The 15,641-nt window shown below is 30.7% G+C and overlaps 1 protein-coding gene across 3 annotated transcripts in view; it reads right to left on the minus strand.

Annotated features, from left to right (window-relative positions):
- Window positions 1–3,636: 3,636 nt before the first annotated feature.
- LOC129953234 (zwei Ig domain protein zig-8) overlaps window positions 3,637–15,641 on the minus strand; it is a 185,340-nt gene continuing 173,335 nt past the window's right edge. For all 3 annotated transcript variants that reach the window (XM_056066190.1, XM_056066191.1, XM_056066192.1), the window contains 3 exons: window positions 14,932–15,034; window positions 9,173–9,360; window positions 3,637–6,568 (listed from right to left, as the gene is read on the minus strand). In XM_056066190.1, coding sequence (XP_055922165.1) covers window positions 6,417–6,568; window positions 9,173–9,360; window positions 14,932–15,034 — 443 coding nt within the window. In that variant the 3' untranslated portion in view covers window positions 3,637–6,416. The remainder of the gene's footprint in view (window positions 6,569–9,172; window positions 9,361–14,931; window positions 15,035–15,641) is intronic.

Here is a 15,641-nt window from a genome sequence, read left to right on the forward strand (position 1 = left end):
ATTTTTATTTATAATATTGAAATTTGTGTTATGTACTTAAGAAAAGAACAAAGATTTTGTTTTTCTTTTTAATTATAAATTAAACGAGTTTTGACTTACTATTTTTAAATATTTAATTATATATATACACAGTTTTGTAATCTAACAACAAAAAAAAAAAACAATTTTTAATTATAAATACATACATATTATATTATTAATTTCTTTATTGTTTTACAATTTGTTTTATTTTAACTATAGCTAATTGTTATTAGTATGCTTTTTTTGGTTTTTGTATTTATTTTTTTAAATTTAATTAAAGGATACATAGTTTTTTTATTTCTACAAATATACTTCAAGTATATGTTTAAATATAAGTTTTTATAGTGAATCCATTTTGTTTTTGTTGTTTAGACATTCATTCAAATATTATTTTAATATCTTTCAATTAAGACATACATTTAATTTTATTAGTACATTTTGTGATTTGTATTCTTTTAAATTTATTTAGCTAAAGCAACCTTAACCATGTTTTTCAAAATTAAATTTAAAACAAATAGGAAATTAAAACGGAAACAAACAAAATTTATTTTAAAATTAAATATTAGGAGTTTAATTTGGCAAAATAAGACTTTCATTTTACCAAGTAAACACTATAGAAATTTGCAAGCGTTTTACGAAGTAAAGATTAAATTTACAAAATTTGTATTTATCGTCAACAAAACTTTACCTAGAATAAAAATGGCTATTAACCAATTGATAGGTTAATAGTTGAATTCAGTCAATTTTTAGACTTATTTGTCATCGATTTAGTGCAAAAGAAATCGAAGTGATATTAGAAGCCTTTTGAAACAAAAATACAAATAATTGTAAAATAATAAATAGATGAAGTAAATTAAATTCAGGGAATTATTTGACACCAAAATATCACTTGGCTCTATTCTGTTCTTCGCTAGCCAAATAGATATAATGTTATGAGTTTCAACGGTACCAACCGTTTCGATGGTTTTGACCTTACACTAACTTTAAAACGATTAATTCCTATTGTTGTTAAACTGAGAAATTCTTGATTAAATGAAAGCAAATGAACTGGAACCAAGCATCTCGCAATTCTTTGGTGATGTTCCGTTCCCTAGCTTGTTGTATAATATATACTTTAAAATGAATATTCGATATTTGATATGTTGGACATATTGATGTAGTAGCGTGTAAATCGGCAGTGCAACATTTGGTGCACCCGCTACGTGTACACCAGCAGTGTGACATTTGGTGTAGTAAATTATATTTCACAAAACAATCCCTAAATTATTCAAAAGTAGCCAGAGTGTGCTTGAATTTTGTCAGCGTAAATCTTATTTCATTTTCGTCAGCCGTCTCGTCTTGTTTTTCAGATAAAAATTCAGGATTTTGACAAAAAAAATTCATCAAAGATTTTATCTAATTAGCATAACTTATGTTAACGATCTGGTTTGCAACGATTTAATAAGTTCTGACACCAAAGTACTTATCTAAAAGTGATTTAAGCAATTATTGGATTTCGATCGATACTATGTGAGTATTGGCGGAGTGCGGCTATTAGCGGTTCCACATCTCAAACTCACAAGTAATATGAGGTAAGCATACAAAATCAACAAAACATATTTTTAACAGAAGTAAACATTTAAAGCATTCTTAGTTCGTACTAGAATTACAATTATTACACTTGTCGACAATGTTTTCTTAATCTTAAATTTTTGAGATATGACTTTTTAAAATTCGAAAAAAACGTATATAATGCTTTTTGAGGCTATCTAAATTTATGAACCGTAAAATTCCTGTTTTTGGGTGTTTTTAGCATTTTTAAAGAGCATATTTCGAAAACGTGAAGTGATAGACAAATTTCAAGGCGACATTTGAATTAATATCGGACTTGGAGTTGTCTTTGCAGTAAAGGTAAATTTTTGTTTTAAAACTTACAACCATTTTCAACGCTTTGATTTTGCTGTAGAACTTTTTTTTTTTAAATATGTTTGCAAAACAGATAAAATATCATTGAATTCCTTTGTCACTTTCGTCAAATTCTAAGGAAAGGACTAACTAACTTTCCGTTATAGAATATAAATCCTTGTTAACATTATTTCGGAAACCTATATTTATGACGTCGTCGTCAAGTCCATACTTTATTAATGCCTGTGTTTGTTAGTTTTATTATGCAAAGGCAGGAGCAAGAGTGTTTTCGTCCTTTTTCTTTCTTTGCCATGAGTCAGGAAACTTCGTTTATTTTATGTTGCTTGGTTTGCTTTAGTATTTTTCTGCTACAGTAAGGTTAGGGATACGAGATAAATGAAGAAAATGGATATGTCCAAACAAATATCATTTTAAAATCCATATTTTCTGGAGCTCCGTGCTCCCTTTACAAAGGCAGTTTTTTTAATTGATGATGAATCTGAAAGAAGATTATTATCATATCCATCTCGTAGCTGCGCTGTACGTTGTGTTTGCCTTCTTTGAATGCAAAATTCCAACGTTAATCCAGCCCAGTCCAGGATCAGGAGTCAGGAGTCACGACAAAATAAAGTAGCAACAAAACAGACAGTAAAATACTAGCACGAAAACGAAGAACAACGGCGGATACTAGACTTGATTTTATTTTTCTTCTTGGACTATTGAGTACCTATCCCGCCTCAGGTCTGGTTTGTATGAAAAGGGATAATAGAATTATTTCTCGTCGCAAAGGGTTGTTTTTCCAGTTGAACGTTTCTTCTTTTACTTTTACAATTTATGGACCACACATAGAACAGAGATTGAAAAGAAGCCAGTGTTTTGTACCCCAATTTCGAGTGATTGAGTTCTCGTTTCTAGTAAATGCACGTGCATTCTGGAGAAAACACATTCTGTAACATTTGTTCGTCCTGGTGCGTAGGTACATTCTTTAAACTGTCGGTGAGAGTATGTGCTTGCTGCATGCAAACTTTATGATATCAGTTTCAAAATACCAGAAACATATTGAAAATTTCAATGACCATGACCATACTCGTATACGAGTATGTACACGGAAAGTCGCAGTGGGTATAACCAGCCAGAGGAGGAAGAACTGGAAACAATCCTGTGACAGATTGATTCAGATAAAAGAGAAGAGTTGGCGGGTACAGAACATGGTTGACCTGAATTTTTGTTTTCAAAACCCAAGCATGGAGGCTCGAGTAGCAGCGAGAGAGATTATGACTCCTCTGGCTTCAACTTGATTTATTTGCAACACCCCACTGACACGGAGACAGTAGGCTAAGAAAACAATATTGGAATATTAATATGGGCAATTCAGCACAAGTCATATAAAAGACTGACAGTGAAAAAATGTTTTTTGTCCACTTGTGGACGGCTTGATAATGAATATTTCGGTTGAAATGTTAAATGTAGAAACGATGATATTGCTTGTGGTGAAAGTGGTTCCATGACATTAAATAAAATATGAATAAAAAGTTTAGCGATCATTTTTAATTTAAAAAAAATTGAAGGTCTTAACGAATGCAATTGGGATTGAACTCAACTCAATAAATGAATACCCGTTTTCGGTTTTTGGATGCTTGATTTATTAGTATTTAGCATTTCGAAGGAGATGTATCAATCTCAACACTTGCCATCACTTTAGAAACATTAAAAAAACATGGGTTTTTAAGGTAATATTTAGTCCAGAAACATTTAAAGTAATTTTCTTGATTTCGCTTCTTTTCGAGTTATAACGATTTTTATGGTTTTTGCAAATTATTTTAGTGTTCCGTCAATTTGCTTTTCGCTCAATGCACTTCAGAGAAAAACTAATTTCCTAATATTTCGAAAAGGATTCTCACAATCGAATGTAACCAAACTGAATGAAACACATTTATACAAAACTGTCAGTTACAAATTGTAATGCGATTGGACGAAGTTGATCCCGGAAAAAAATTTTATAAAATTTTAATTAGATTTTAGAAAATTTTAATATTAATGAATGAAACGAAAATTAATTTTTAAAATCCTTGCTTTGCCATCTTTGACTGTAAATGAAAGTAAATACAAGTTTGTATCAATTTTTATCTCCGAAGATCGTGCACTGGGTATTCTCTGAATATTAAGACTGAATTACTTTAAAAGCAAAAATTTTAGCTTTAAAACCAGTACAAGGCAACTTAAAAAAAATATTTTAAAAAAACATAATTTTGTGCAGGCACAAATAAAGTTTTTAAAGAGTTAACGAAGATAATGTGATGTTGCTATTGCTCATATCGATTTTCGAATTGAGTGTGACGAATTATAAGGGAGAAGTTCGACTCCTTCTTGTAAGTCAAATATACTGCCTTTTCTCGTATTTAGTTTTCAATTACATTTACATACTCGACATACTATTTGCTCCAAACCACTCTCAATCACTTAGGAGGTTTATTTCTTATTTTCCGGAAATCGGTTGTGCATAACGAGCTTAATTCTAGACTTGGTTTTGATTTGAATTCAAGTTTTGCGTTAACCTTTCATCACTTTCCTCATACTATGATACTGACCAAAAATAGTATTTAGCCCTAATTTGAATGAATAAAAATTTATAGTAAGAAAGTCTGTATAAACATTTAATATATATACAATTACCAAACAAAATATAATCAACGCATTATTTACAATGTTCTCTTCAAATAAATCTATGATGATGTATTTATAGTGTTCGGTAGGTTTACTTTTAATTTAATTAAAAATAAATCTTTTATAAAGAGATAAACCTATTTATTACATATATGCATACTGACTTAAAAAACCGCAAAATCTTCGATTTTCAACGTAACTAGGTATTTCGTTAGGATAGGAAAAAAATACAAATTTCTCCTCAAATTTTGATTTTTTGATATATTTTTGTTTTTATTTTTTTTATTTTCTTATTTTCTATCTCAAGAACCATTCATACTCATCATTTCCAAGGCTTTTATATGAAGCTTTGCCAATCACCTGTTTTAACTGTTTCATTTCATCTTTCAAGATTATTATTTAAAAAGCATTCAATAGAGACTCATTCTATCTAGACTTGATTGCAACATAAATTACTTTCCGGATAGTTAAATACAAGTTCTATGACATGGTTAATGGTCTAACATCTAAATAATGTATTCTGGCGTGCCCCAGGGCTCTGTCCTGTCTCCGACACTCATCCTTAACCTAAAGTTATTTCCGAAAACAATCGTTGTCAAGTACAGATATTCGTTCCTTAGCTGAATTGTGCGAATATGAAATACCTTAGCATTAAGCCTGTATTCCTTTTCTTATGCTCACACGGTAGCAAAAGCCCGCGCACTTTATTTTAGTTTCAATTTTTCGGTTAGGTCCATGACTTATGACCAATTTGTTATGAGTTACGTTGAACTTATACATTATTTTCTACCTAACCATTGAAAATATCCTTTGGAGGAAGAAAAAGTAAGTTAAGTAAAACAAATATAAATAAAAATAATTTTCTGAAAATGGAGTATTTTTTTAATTGGAAACCAGTTTGAATTTTTGTTCAAATTTGAACATACACTCCGCTCCAATGAACGAACGAGCAATTATTTTCGTAAACGCTTTTTACATTTTTTTTCCTACTTTGAGGTTTTGTATGACACCAATCGATGCTAACTACTCCATTAAAATGCTAAGAAAAAAATATTCTTGTTTTAACTTCCAAAGTATTTCATACGTAAAAAGGTTTTTTGAGTCAACTGAATGGGTAAAACGACAATTTAATCACTGTTTGTAAGCGTTTTCAAGTAATGCGTAGATTACATGCCTTCCTTAACAGTGTTTTAAAAGCTAAAATCGACTTGATTTAAAAAAAAAAATAAAGATTCGTTCAAATTAAACACAAAGCGAGTAAAAGAAAAAAACAGCAGCTTGAAGACGTAAGCAATTTTTGGAGAAATTATTAGTTCACTCTGAATACTAACGAAAAAGTTAGTTCCATTGAAAATTGAAGACATTTAGTTTTTCATTTTATTTTGAAAAAGTCTAATACATATATATATATATAATCGTTACACAGTCAAAGGTTGTTATCCTTTAACTATAAACCTTTTCGCATTACATAGTAAAGTTTTTTTGTGTCTATAAATTTTGTATGATTTTTTGTATTTAATTTTTGTTTTATTTATTTAAATTTAAATTTAAAATACATAATACATATACATACACATTGTGTCTTTAAATGCATACACATATACACATGCATATAAATATTTTTTTTGTTTGGTTTTATTGTGAATGAAAATCTTTAAGTCCTTAAAAATTAGTTTTTTATTATTCTTTTTAGGATGTCCTATCGATTAAAAATAATTACTTGTTATTTTTGTTGTATAACCTTCAACTCCAACTCCACTAACATCAACATCCACTCTTTTTGCGCTATAAATTTTGTTTTATTACAAATTGTTGTTTATTTTTAAGTGTCCTGTTTCTTTCTGAAGTCATCTTGAATGGTATAAACGATCAATGGACGTTGTTTGTGATATGATTGATTGATGACATGACGCTATCGATAAAACACAAAGGATAACAATAGCTAAATGTGATGAGCTTGGTACTCCACTACTTGTTTGCATAGCAGCTGGATGTTCACCTAAGAAAAAACGACACAAAATAAAATATATATAAATAAAACACATACATTTGTTGTTTAGATTAAGCGAAGGCTACAAATTGTTGTTTTGCTATATGTAAGTGTGTGAGTTTCCGGGTTTGAGCTGAATGTTTAAAGTGCCCAACAAAGTACAATGGAAGACTTTCAGCGACAAGCTTTTTTTTTAATCTTTCTTATATTGTGTTTGCTTTGTAAAAGTACAAAGCTATATCTTTAACATTTAACTCAGTGGCTGATCGAGGGGGAGGGGGGTTCATAACCCCTACGATTTGGGAAATAAAATAGATTAGGTGGCGCAACAGTTCAATCATTCCTGTGTGTGAGTACTGTTGTGAGGGACCTACAGTTTTAAGCGGAATCCGAACGACTAATTTAAGAAATTTCTCTTGGAGGATTTGTCAATTCCTTATAAGAGGCAGTACCCATGAAAACAAACATTAGATGACACAGGCAGGGATTGAACCGAAGGCCTCTGGCATGACAGGCCATCGCACTAAACTATCTTAAAACTAGACAAAAATTCATTAAACTAACCTTATTAAACGTAACTAACAACTAACTTACTGTTCCCATATGGACATTCTAAGTTAAACTACAATACTTAATACTTTCGGCCATAAGATTTGTTTTATTTCATTTAGATTTAATTTGTTTGTATTGAAATAGAAAATTTAAAAAAAAGTGTCAATATCTTTTATTTTAATTGTACTTAATATACTTCTTAAAATTAGGTCCTTAAAATAAAACTTAAACTACCTATTCTACCTATAAACTACTTAAAAACTTCTCCATCTGGGAAGGGGCCACGTTGAACCACACAGGACAACCATAAGCAATAATCGGCCGTATGAGGGCCATGTGGCAAATTACCTTCACTGTGGGGCCAAGCCGACTGCTGTAAAACAGCTGTTTCGTCAGAGCGAAGGCTCCTCTGGCCCTGGCCAGAGCAGCATTTATACCTATGTCTCTCCAGACACCACCTTTACTGGACTATCGATGACTTGTATAAAACTGTGACACACTGCCTTCTTACTTGCCAAACACTACAAATGCACTTTATTAAGTTAAAGTTAACTACTAAACACTTCGGGCCTTACCAAGAATCGAAATTAAAGCTCAATTAAATATTTAACTGGGTTTTAAATATTTTGCCATACCAATAAACATTTTAATACTTAGGGCTAACGCCCAGTAAAATTTTATTGTCGGGAAACTCGACTATAAACGGACAGTTAAATAATTAAACTCCATGGTTTGCACTGTCATTTTGCCAGCACACGCAGCAAATACTTTTCAAGTGACAAGAGATTTATTGTGATTGTTGTCTGCTGATTGTTCGTGGCAATATTTAAAAAAAAGTAAGTCCAATAACACTTGCTTTAATATATATGTAATTGTGATTTTGTTCTAATGAATATTCATCATTTTAGAAATGGCTGAAAAACAAAATTTAAAACAGAGCAGATCGTCAAATTGGACAATGGCAATGAGGAGCTACTGGTCGAAGCACCTAGACCAGATCAAAATTTGTTCGTTCTTATTTTTCTCTAAAAAATTTGGAACCATTTATTATTTCGAGCCCCCAATAATTTTTATTTAAATGTTGAATAATTTAATTTTAACCAAATAATTTTGTTTTGTCAGATCCAATCTACGAGTAGGCAGGCTCATAACTATACTAATAATAGACTCCCGACAATTGAGTCCCAAATAAAATTCTTCATATCAGATTCTGTTTTATTTTTATATATTAATACAACAAGAACAGAATACATTATTTTTAGAAGAAAGTTACATTTTAACACAATTTCTAACATTTCTCCGTTAAGTGCACCAAAACCATTCTTAACTATTATATTTTAGTTCTTATATATGGCATATTTAGAAAACTGCTGGAATTTTGCAATGCTTGTATTTGTAGAGTCGTCTACATTGAATAGTTAGACCATATTCTTGAAGAAGAAGGCGTTTATATCACCTGTCTTTAAAAAGGGTAACAAGTCTGACATTAAAAATTACAGACCAATCTCTAAACTGTCCTGTATTCCCAAAAGTTTTGAACAAGGAAGTCAACAACATGATTTTATGCAAAAACGTTGGACAATTACTTTACTTGACAAACTATCTAATAATCTTATTTCATTTAAGCTCAAGGCAATGGGGTTTCCTCCTCAGTTTATCACATGGATTTCATCTTATCTTCAAAATAAGTTCTACCAAGTTAAATTCAGAAGTTCTTTCTCTTATCCTTTTATTCCCGAATCAGGAGTTCCCCAGGGTAGTCATTTAGGACCTCTGCTTTTTATCTCAGGTATCAAAAATGTACCCCTTTCTGTAAGATACATTAACATTTCAATCTATGCGGAGTTTTTTTTTAATTCTAGACTCGATTGCACGGAGCATATTAGTTTGATCGTTAGTAAAGCCAACTCTATGTTACGATTTGTTAAACGTTGGTCTAAAGAAATTCAGGATTAATATGTTTTATTTTCTACTGACTTCTACTGGTTGTAAAGTATAGCTTGTATTAAGTTTTTCTACGCCAAGATCTGGTAGTATAAAATAAAGAATAAGAATACTTACCATTCAGAACGTGAACTTGCACTGAAGCTGGAATCGCTGCTGCTGGTACACAGGTATAGTTGCCTGAATCTCTAAATGATGCTCGAGTCAACATAAGACGGCTTGTTGTTCCAACATCAGTTTTTTCTGTTTCCAAGCTAATACCGCCACGCACTGAATCAAAATCAACTACAGAAGATCCATGGTACCTGAAAGATTAAAAAATAAGTTAGTCTAATTTGTTTGTTTTAATTATCGAAGGCTTTTTTGACCTTCTTCTCTTTTCATTTTTTCAAATGCTTAAAAACTAAAAAAAATGTTTTTTTATTTCCCCGGGGAGGCAAAAAGGTGAGAAGATGGCCATATGCTATCGTGTGCTATATCTGATATCAAATCCACCCATTAAAAAGCAATCCATACGATACCTTCTTTACCTATATGTCGTATAGATAAAGCCTAAAAATATGTTCTATTCGTTTTCATTTTCATAGGGAATTTTCTTCTTATATTTTTGAATGATGGAACTGTCATCTTTTTGGCATGAATCCTTTTTCTCTTTCCTTTGTTGATTGGGATATATGTATGCTTATGCATATAGATGTTATATGTAAAGGTAAAGGTACATATATAAAGGTATAAACTCGCAAATAGCAGTGATGAAAGTAAGGGTTTATTAGTCCTTATTTTAGCTCAAGCCTGATACGGATACATATAAAATACACGACTATAAATTGGAAATTGTGCTTTGTGCAGTGTATAGGTATTTTCGAATTTTCGAAGGGAAAGAATTGAGATGGATTTGCTTTTTCGTTTTTCCCATCAATAATTTCTTAGCATGTGCGTCACCTTCAATCTTGACAGTGAGATGAATACCTACTTACCCAAAGCAAAAATTGGGTCCAAAATTTACATTTTAATCAGAGTTCCATGTTACTCGTATCTATATCCTTTTTCCTTTCCCAAGCAAAAGGGCTAGAATTATTTTTTTCTTTTTTTTTTAAATTTCATAAAATGGCGGTTGTAGGTATGACTACCTCAGAATATATTTAGAAGACACATTTCCTCCTGATGGAGAATAAAGACCCTTTTCAATATATAAACAATGAAAGTTTTTCATAATTAATTCATAATACCGAAGAAATCCTATTTAATTTGTTGTTCTGTTTTTATTTCAAATAAAGTATCTGCAGGCAGCCACTACCGTGAGATGTATGAAAGTACAAACAAAATGTTTTATATCTATTATTTTGTTTTTGTTATTTTTATTGTTGACGGTGTCAACAACAGGAAATAAGTATTTACTCAAGAACCACTACTTAGAAAGAAGAGTTACTTATTTTTGAATTCACGTAATGTTCTATATGATATGAGTATAATTCCTTATTTAAATTGTACCCTTAAAAGTGAGGAAATATTAATGTAAAGGGCTTTTGTTTTTAAATATTTGTGATTGTATTATTTTCACAAAAAAAATCGTAAAACATTTTGAAAAGTGTGGCAAGAAAAGCGTAAAGGGGTGTAAGCAAGCTTCTTTTATGACATATGTACATACATATAATTATTTGATTTTTGTGTTCAATGCAGTCTTGTTTTGTTAGCCTTATTTACTTGCCTTCATTTCGACTGAAATTATAAACTCATTCCTGAGTGCTGTGCAAATATTTTGTAAATTTAATTATGTGAAATTAGCATGGTAGCAGAGACTGGGATGAGAAATGTTGAGAATCTGGTATCTTGTGTTATATCTATTTTTAAGATTTATATACCGTGTACAGTACCTACCGACCGCAACGTTTTGAAATAATAAAAGAGACACGAAAAATTCGGTGAAAAGTTAAATTCAACATTCATATTAATCATCTTATATGTTAGCGATGAAAGTCTTAGATTTTGGTTGATTTAATAACATATTTTTTGTGTTTGAATTTAGATTTTATCATTTTTTTGCATATGGTTGTTGCTAACCCTGCACAGTGAATGGAATTCAAAATTAACGATTCGGATTCCACGAGTAAGTATATCTCATATAATGAAATGTATTTAATTTTTGTTACCTCAGCTGTAAAGTTAAGATCTATTGGTGTGTTTGTAACAAGTATCCATTAGTACAACCATAAGCAAAAGGCGTTCAAACTTTAACCTTTTTGCGAAGAACATAGCGACCAAAAACTCGTGGCCGTCTAATTGTCTAGACTGAAAATGGATAATTTTGTGCATCCAAAATTTTGTAGTTGGTTCAGCTTTCCAAGATGCATAATCTGCCAATCATTACACTAGTCGACAAGCTTTTCTTACTAGCGTTGAGAATTAGGGCCTAGAGAGTAGAGGCTGTTATTAGGGATGGTAGTGACCTTCAGTTTTAAACCGAATCCTAACGGCATGTAATATTACCCACTAACCATCACGCTAGGCATCGCATCCACCTTTATAGATGTCTTAAGAGGAATACCATCAGTTAGTTTGATTTTTAACCTTAACATATCTTTTACTCCCAAACATATTCCATTATCTTAAAATCCAATCATTTGAATAGCCTTCCATTAAGTATATTGTATAATGGAAATTATGTACATTCTTTCTACAAGTTTATGAGTGTTTTAGTTCATTATCTTATATGAATGCGTAATAACTGGCAAAAATCATAATTTCGATGATAAAGTCCGAATTTAGTTAACAGCACATGTTTTTCATTTAATTTAACAAATTGGCATATTATCTTTTAAACTTTCAAAAACTCATAGTGCTTCCACCAAAATCCTTGACTATCATCTTCATGCATTTGAGATCGGACTTAAAGTACTTTGAATGCCTAACATGATTTTTTCCATCTTAACAAACTTGCATTTAATTTTCTAAACAGGCGATCAAGAAGTTCTTAATTCAATTCCAAATACACGGGGATGGAAGTTAAAAAAAAAACTGGCTAGTTTTTTATCGTTTCTATTATTTTTTTTCCATCGCTGTAAGGTATAAATGGTTTTGGTAGATATTATCAACTTGAGCATTTCTTCACTTTCTATAATTTTCTTAGAACTCAGTGTAAATTTATTATTGAGTTTTAAGGACTAAGAAATTCTAACAAATATTAAACTACATTCGTAGCACCCAGCAGGATTTTTTGACATAAATTTCTAATATTATGTCGAGTAATTACATTGAATGTTTGTCAGTTTTGATTAAGCGGTAAGCAGATTTGTCGTTGTTTTAATTTTATTAAATAAAGGTCGGTTTTAATTTATTTTCGTCTGTGAACAAATGTCGTTTAGAAGTTTTTGTTTCTATTTTTAATATTATCTTGTATTGTTTGTATTTTAAATGTTTTGCTTATTTGGTTCTGATACATTTTTTAAGTGATCGCTGTGACTAGACCTACAGCTTTATTTATTTTTTGTACATGATATATGCGGTTAAAATGGCAATAGATTTAAAGATAACACAAATTGAAACAGGGCCTATGAACCTTATGCCATCCTTGGAACGTTCATATGGACATATTGCACGTTTGAGATTTGAAGTTGTGAGCATCCACAACTGTATTTTCTACAATTTATAATTATTGAACAATACAAACAATTCTATGGCTTTGCATTTATTAGAACAATATTGATCAATAGTACCCGTGGCATGATGTTTAGTGTGTTTGACTTTTAACTGAGAGTGTCGGTATGGGACCAGTAAGTTAGTTGTAAATTATGGTGTATTAGGCTAGTTTTATGAATTTTTGTCTAGCTTTTAAGATAGTTTTAAGAATGAATTAATATAAATTAATTAATAAAAAAATGCGTTGGACTGTCATGTCTAGGGTTCAATTCCTGCCTATGCCGGTTGAAAGTTGTAATTCACAAAACCCTAGTTCGCAACGGACTGTTGAACCACCTTATTCATTTATTTAATATTACCTGACCACTAAATAAGTCAGAGAGTTAAAAACATTGCTAAACCAAACTGTCAACTAAACTGAGTTCTAATATCCTAGACCCTCAAATTTAAGGGTCCAATAAGTTTTATCTCAGACTGAGATCTAAATCAGAATTTCTAAAGCTCGAGAACTTGATGAAGAAATGAATTAGAACTCAACCAATTTGCCTTCATTTCGACTGAAATTATAAACTCATTTCTGAGTATCTTTCAAATATTTTGTAAATTTAATTACGTGATTACTGCAATGACAAATGTTTAGAATCTGGTCTCTTGTGTTATATCTATGTTTAAGATCTATATACCGTGTACTGTACCTGCCTCCCGTTAAGTTTTGAAATATTAAAAGAGCGATGAAAAATTCTGTGAAAATTGATAAGTTAAATTCAACATACGTGTGAATTATTTAATAAATGGTAGTGATGAAAGTCTTGGATGTTGGTTGATTTAATAATATTTTTTGTGCTTGAATTTTGATTTTAGCATTTTTTTGCATATGGTTGTTGCTAAAGCTGCCCAGAGAATGGAATCCAGAATTGAGGATTTTTCTTTAATTTCTGTTAGCTTAGTTTTTAAGTTCAGATCTCTTGTTATATTTAGTAATACTTACCATTAGTACCACCATAGGCAAAGCCTCGTAAATTTTAACCTTCTTGCGTAAAACACGGAAAATGGTAAATTTTGTGCATTTAAAATTTAGTTGTTGGGTCAGCTTTCCAATTATTACACTAGTCGTAAAGGTTTTTTTTCGGCATTCAAATTTGACTTTTTCAATGGTTTTTTTGGAATTAAATTAAAATCTGACTTCAAAATTGATGCATCAAGTTTTTGAGATATCAATTTTGAAAATTCGAAAACCACGCTTAAAAGCCTTTTTGAGGCTATGTAAATTTATGAAGTGGTTTCCGTGATGTTTTCCAATCTATAATACTATAATATTTTGTTGAAACACTTATCTTATTTCATATAATATTCGAAAATCTTCAAAAGTTATTAGGTTTTACCGAGTTTAAGAGACTAGAACTTTGTCAAGAAATTGGCCGTAACGTTCATAAAAATAAAAATTGGTAACAAAGGTAATCTTAAATAATTGTTAACTTAAGTTTTATTTCAACTTTTGATTTAGTAGCTGTATTTAGAAAAGAATAATGTTAAATTGTTCTATCAGAACAGCATATATTCGTAAAAAATAAATTTATTTAACATGTTTACAATTCTTCTACATTATTAACTCGTTTTTTTTTTCAATAAGTATTTTAGTTTAACCATATTGGTAAAAACGAATGTGGAAGCATATATATCTATATATTTACGGGTTTAATTCCAAGGAATCGATTATTAATATTTGTAATCAAATAAGGCGGCTTCCATATTGCAGGTCAAAATGTATTTAAATGCACTGCAATGACTAAACTCAAAAACTCAAAAAACTCAAAAACATATACCTTCTCGAAACCTGTGAAAGTTAGGAGCAAATATTTCACCTCATTTTCATACATACATTCAATCGAATTCTCCAATTAAATTGAAGTCCATGTAAGGTTTTGACGATTCTTTAAAAAAATAATTTGGAAAACGTTTTGAAAAAAAAAACGGCGCTTAACTCAATTTTTCCTAAATTCACCTAACATATAAATAACCCTATTAACCTAACTTATATACCACACAAAGCATAAATGACTGCGGGGATAAACAAAAAACAAAAATAAAAAAACCTTTAAAAATTCGATTCAATTTTTTCACTCAGCGACGCGACGAGGTTGTTGGATGTTAAGTATAGTGGCACATATATTGCCTAGCCAGCCTTTACAGTATACAACCATCCGCCCGCTGTCCCACATGCAGAAAAGTTGACCACTTACCATGAAACAGACGATGCATGAATATTCACTGAGCACGCTAATGAAATTGTACTGTCGCGTTTCACATGAACTTCAGTCGATCCCAGAATTTTTGCTCGAGCAGCTGAAATTGTAAAAAAATAAAATTCACATCAAATTTATTAACACACACATATACACATAACACACACACACAACGCACACAGATAGGTACACTCGACAAAAACAGAATTTAATTTAATCAACAAATATAGCATTTGAAATTATTTTTCATTATTGAGAGGACATCAGGAAATTTTTGTTTGGTGAGAATGAGAATGAGCAGGAGGGGCATTTTGATTCCGATTATTTAAAAAAGAGGTCACCCAACAATGAAGGTATGCGAAGGGCTCATAAGAAGCCAAAAGTCCGAAATTGAGGCAGATTGCAAAAGGCGAAGCTCTACTCGTAGCTGCTGCTTTACCATGAGAGGTACTTTTTAAATAGGGGAATATTTGAGATTTTAATTGAGTTACAGCATACCAGATACATGAAATGAAAAAAGGAATACAAAAAAGTCCAAACTAAAATTATGTTTGCATATAATTTCTTTGTTTTCGTTTTCATTATCAGGAAAAAAGGGATAAAAAGTTTTAATTAATTTTAATCGTTTGTTCTTGAGGATATTGGGTACCTATATATTTTACCTAATTCTGGTCAAATGATAAAGATTGTAAGTTCGTATAAAAACT

This window comes from Eupeodes corollae, chromosome X (genome assembly GCF_945859685.1).
Source record: "Eupeodes corollae chromosome X, idEupCoro1.1, whole genome shotgun sequence".
Lineage (NCBI taxonomy): Eukaryota > Metazoa > Arthropoda > Insecta > Diptera > Syrphidae > Eupeodes > Eupeodes corollae.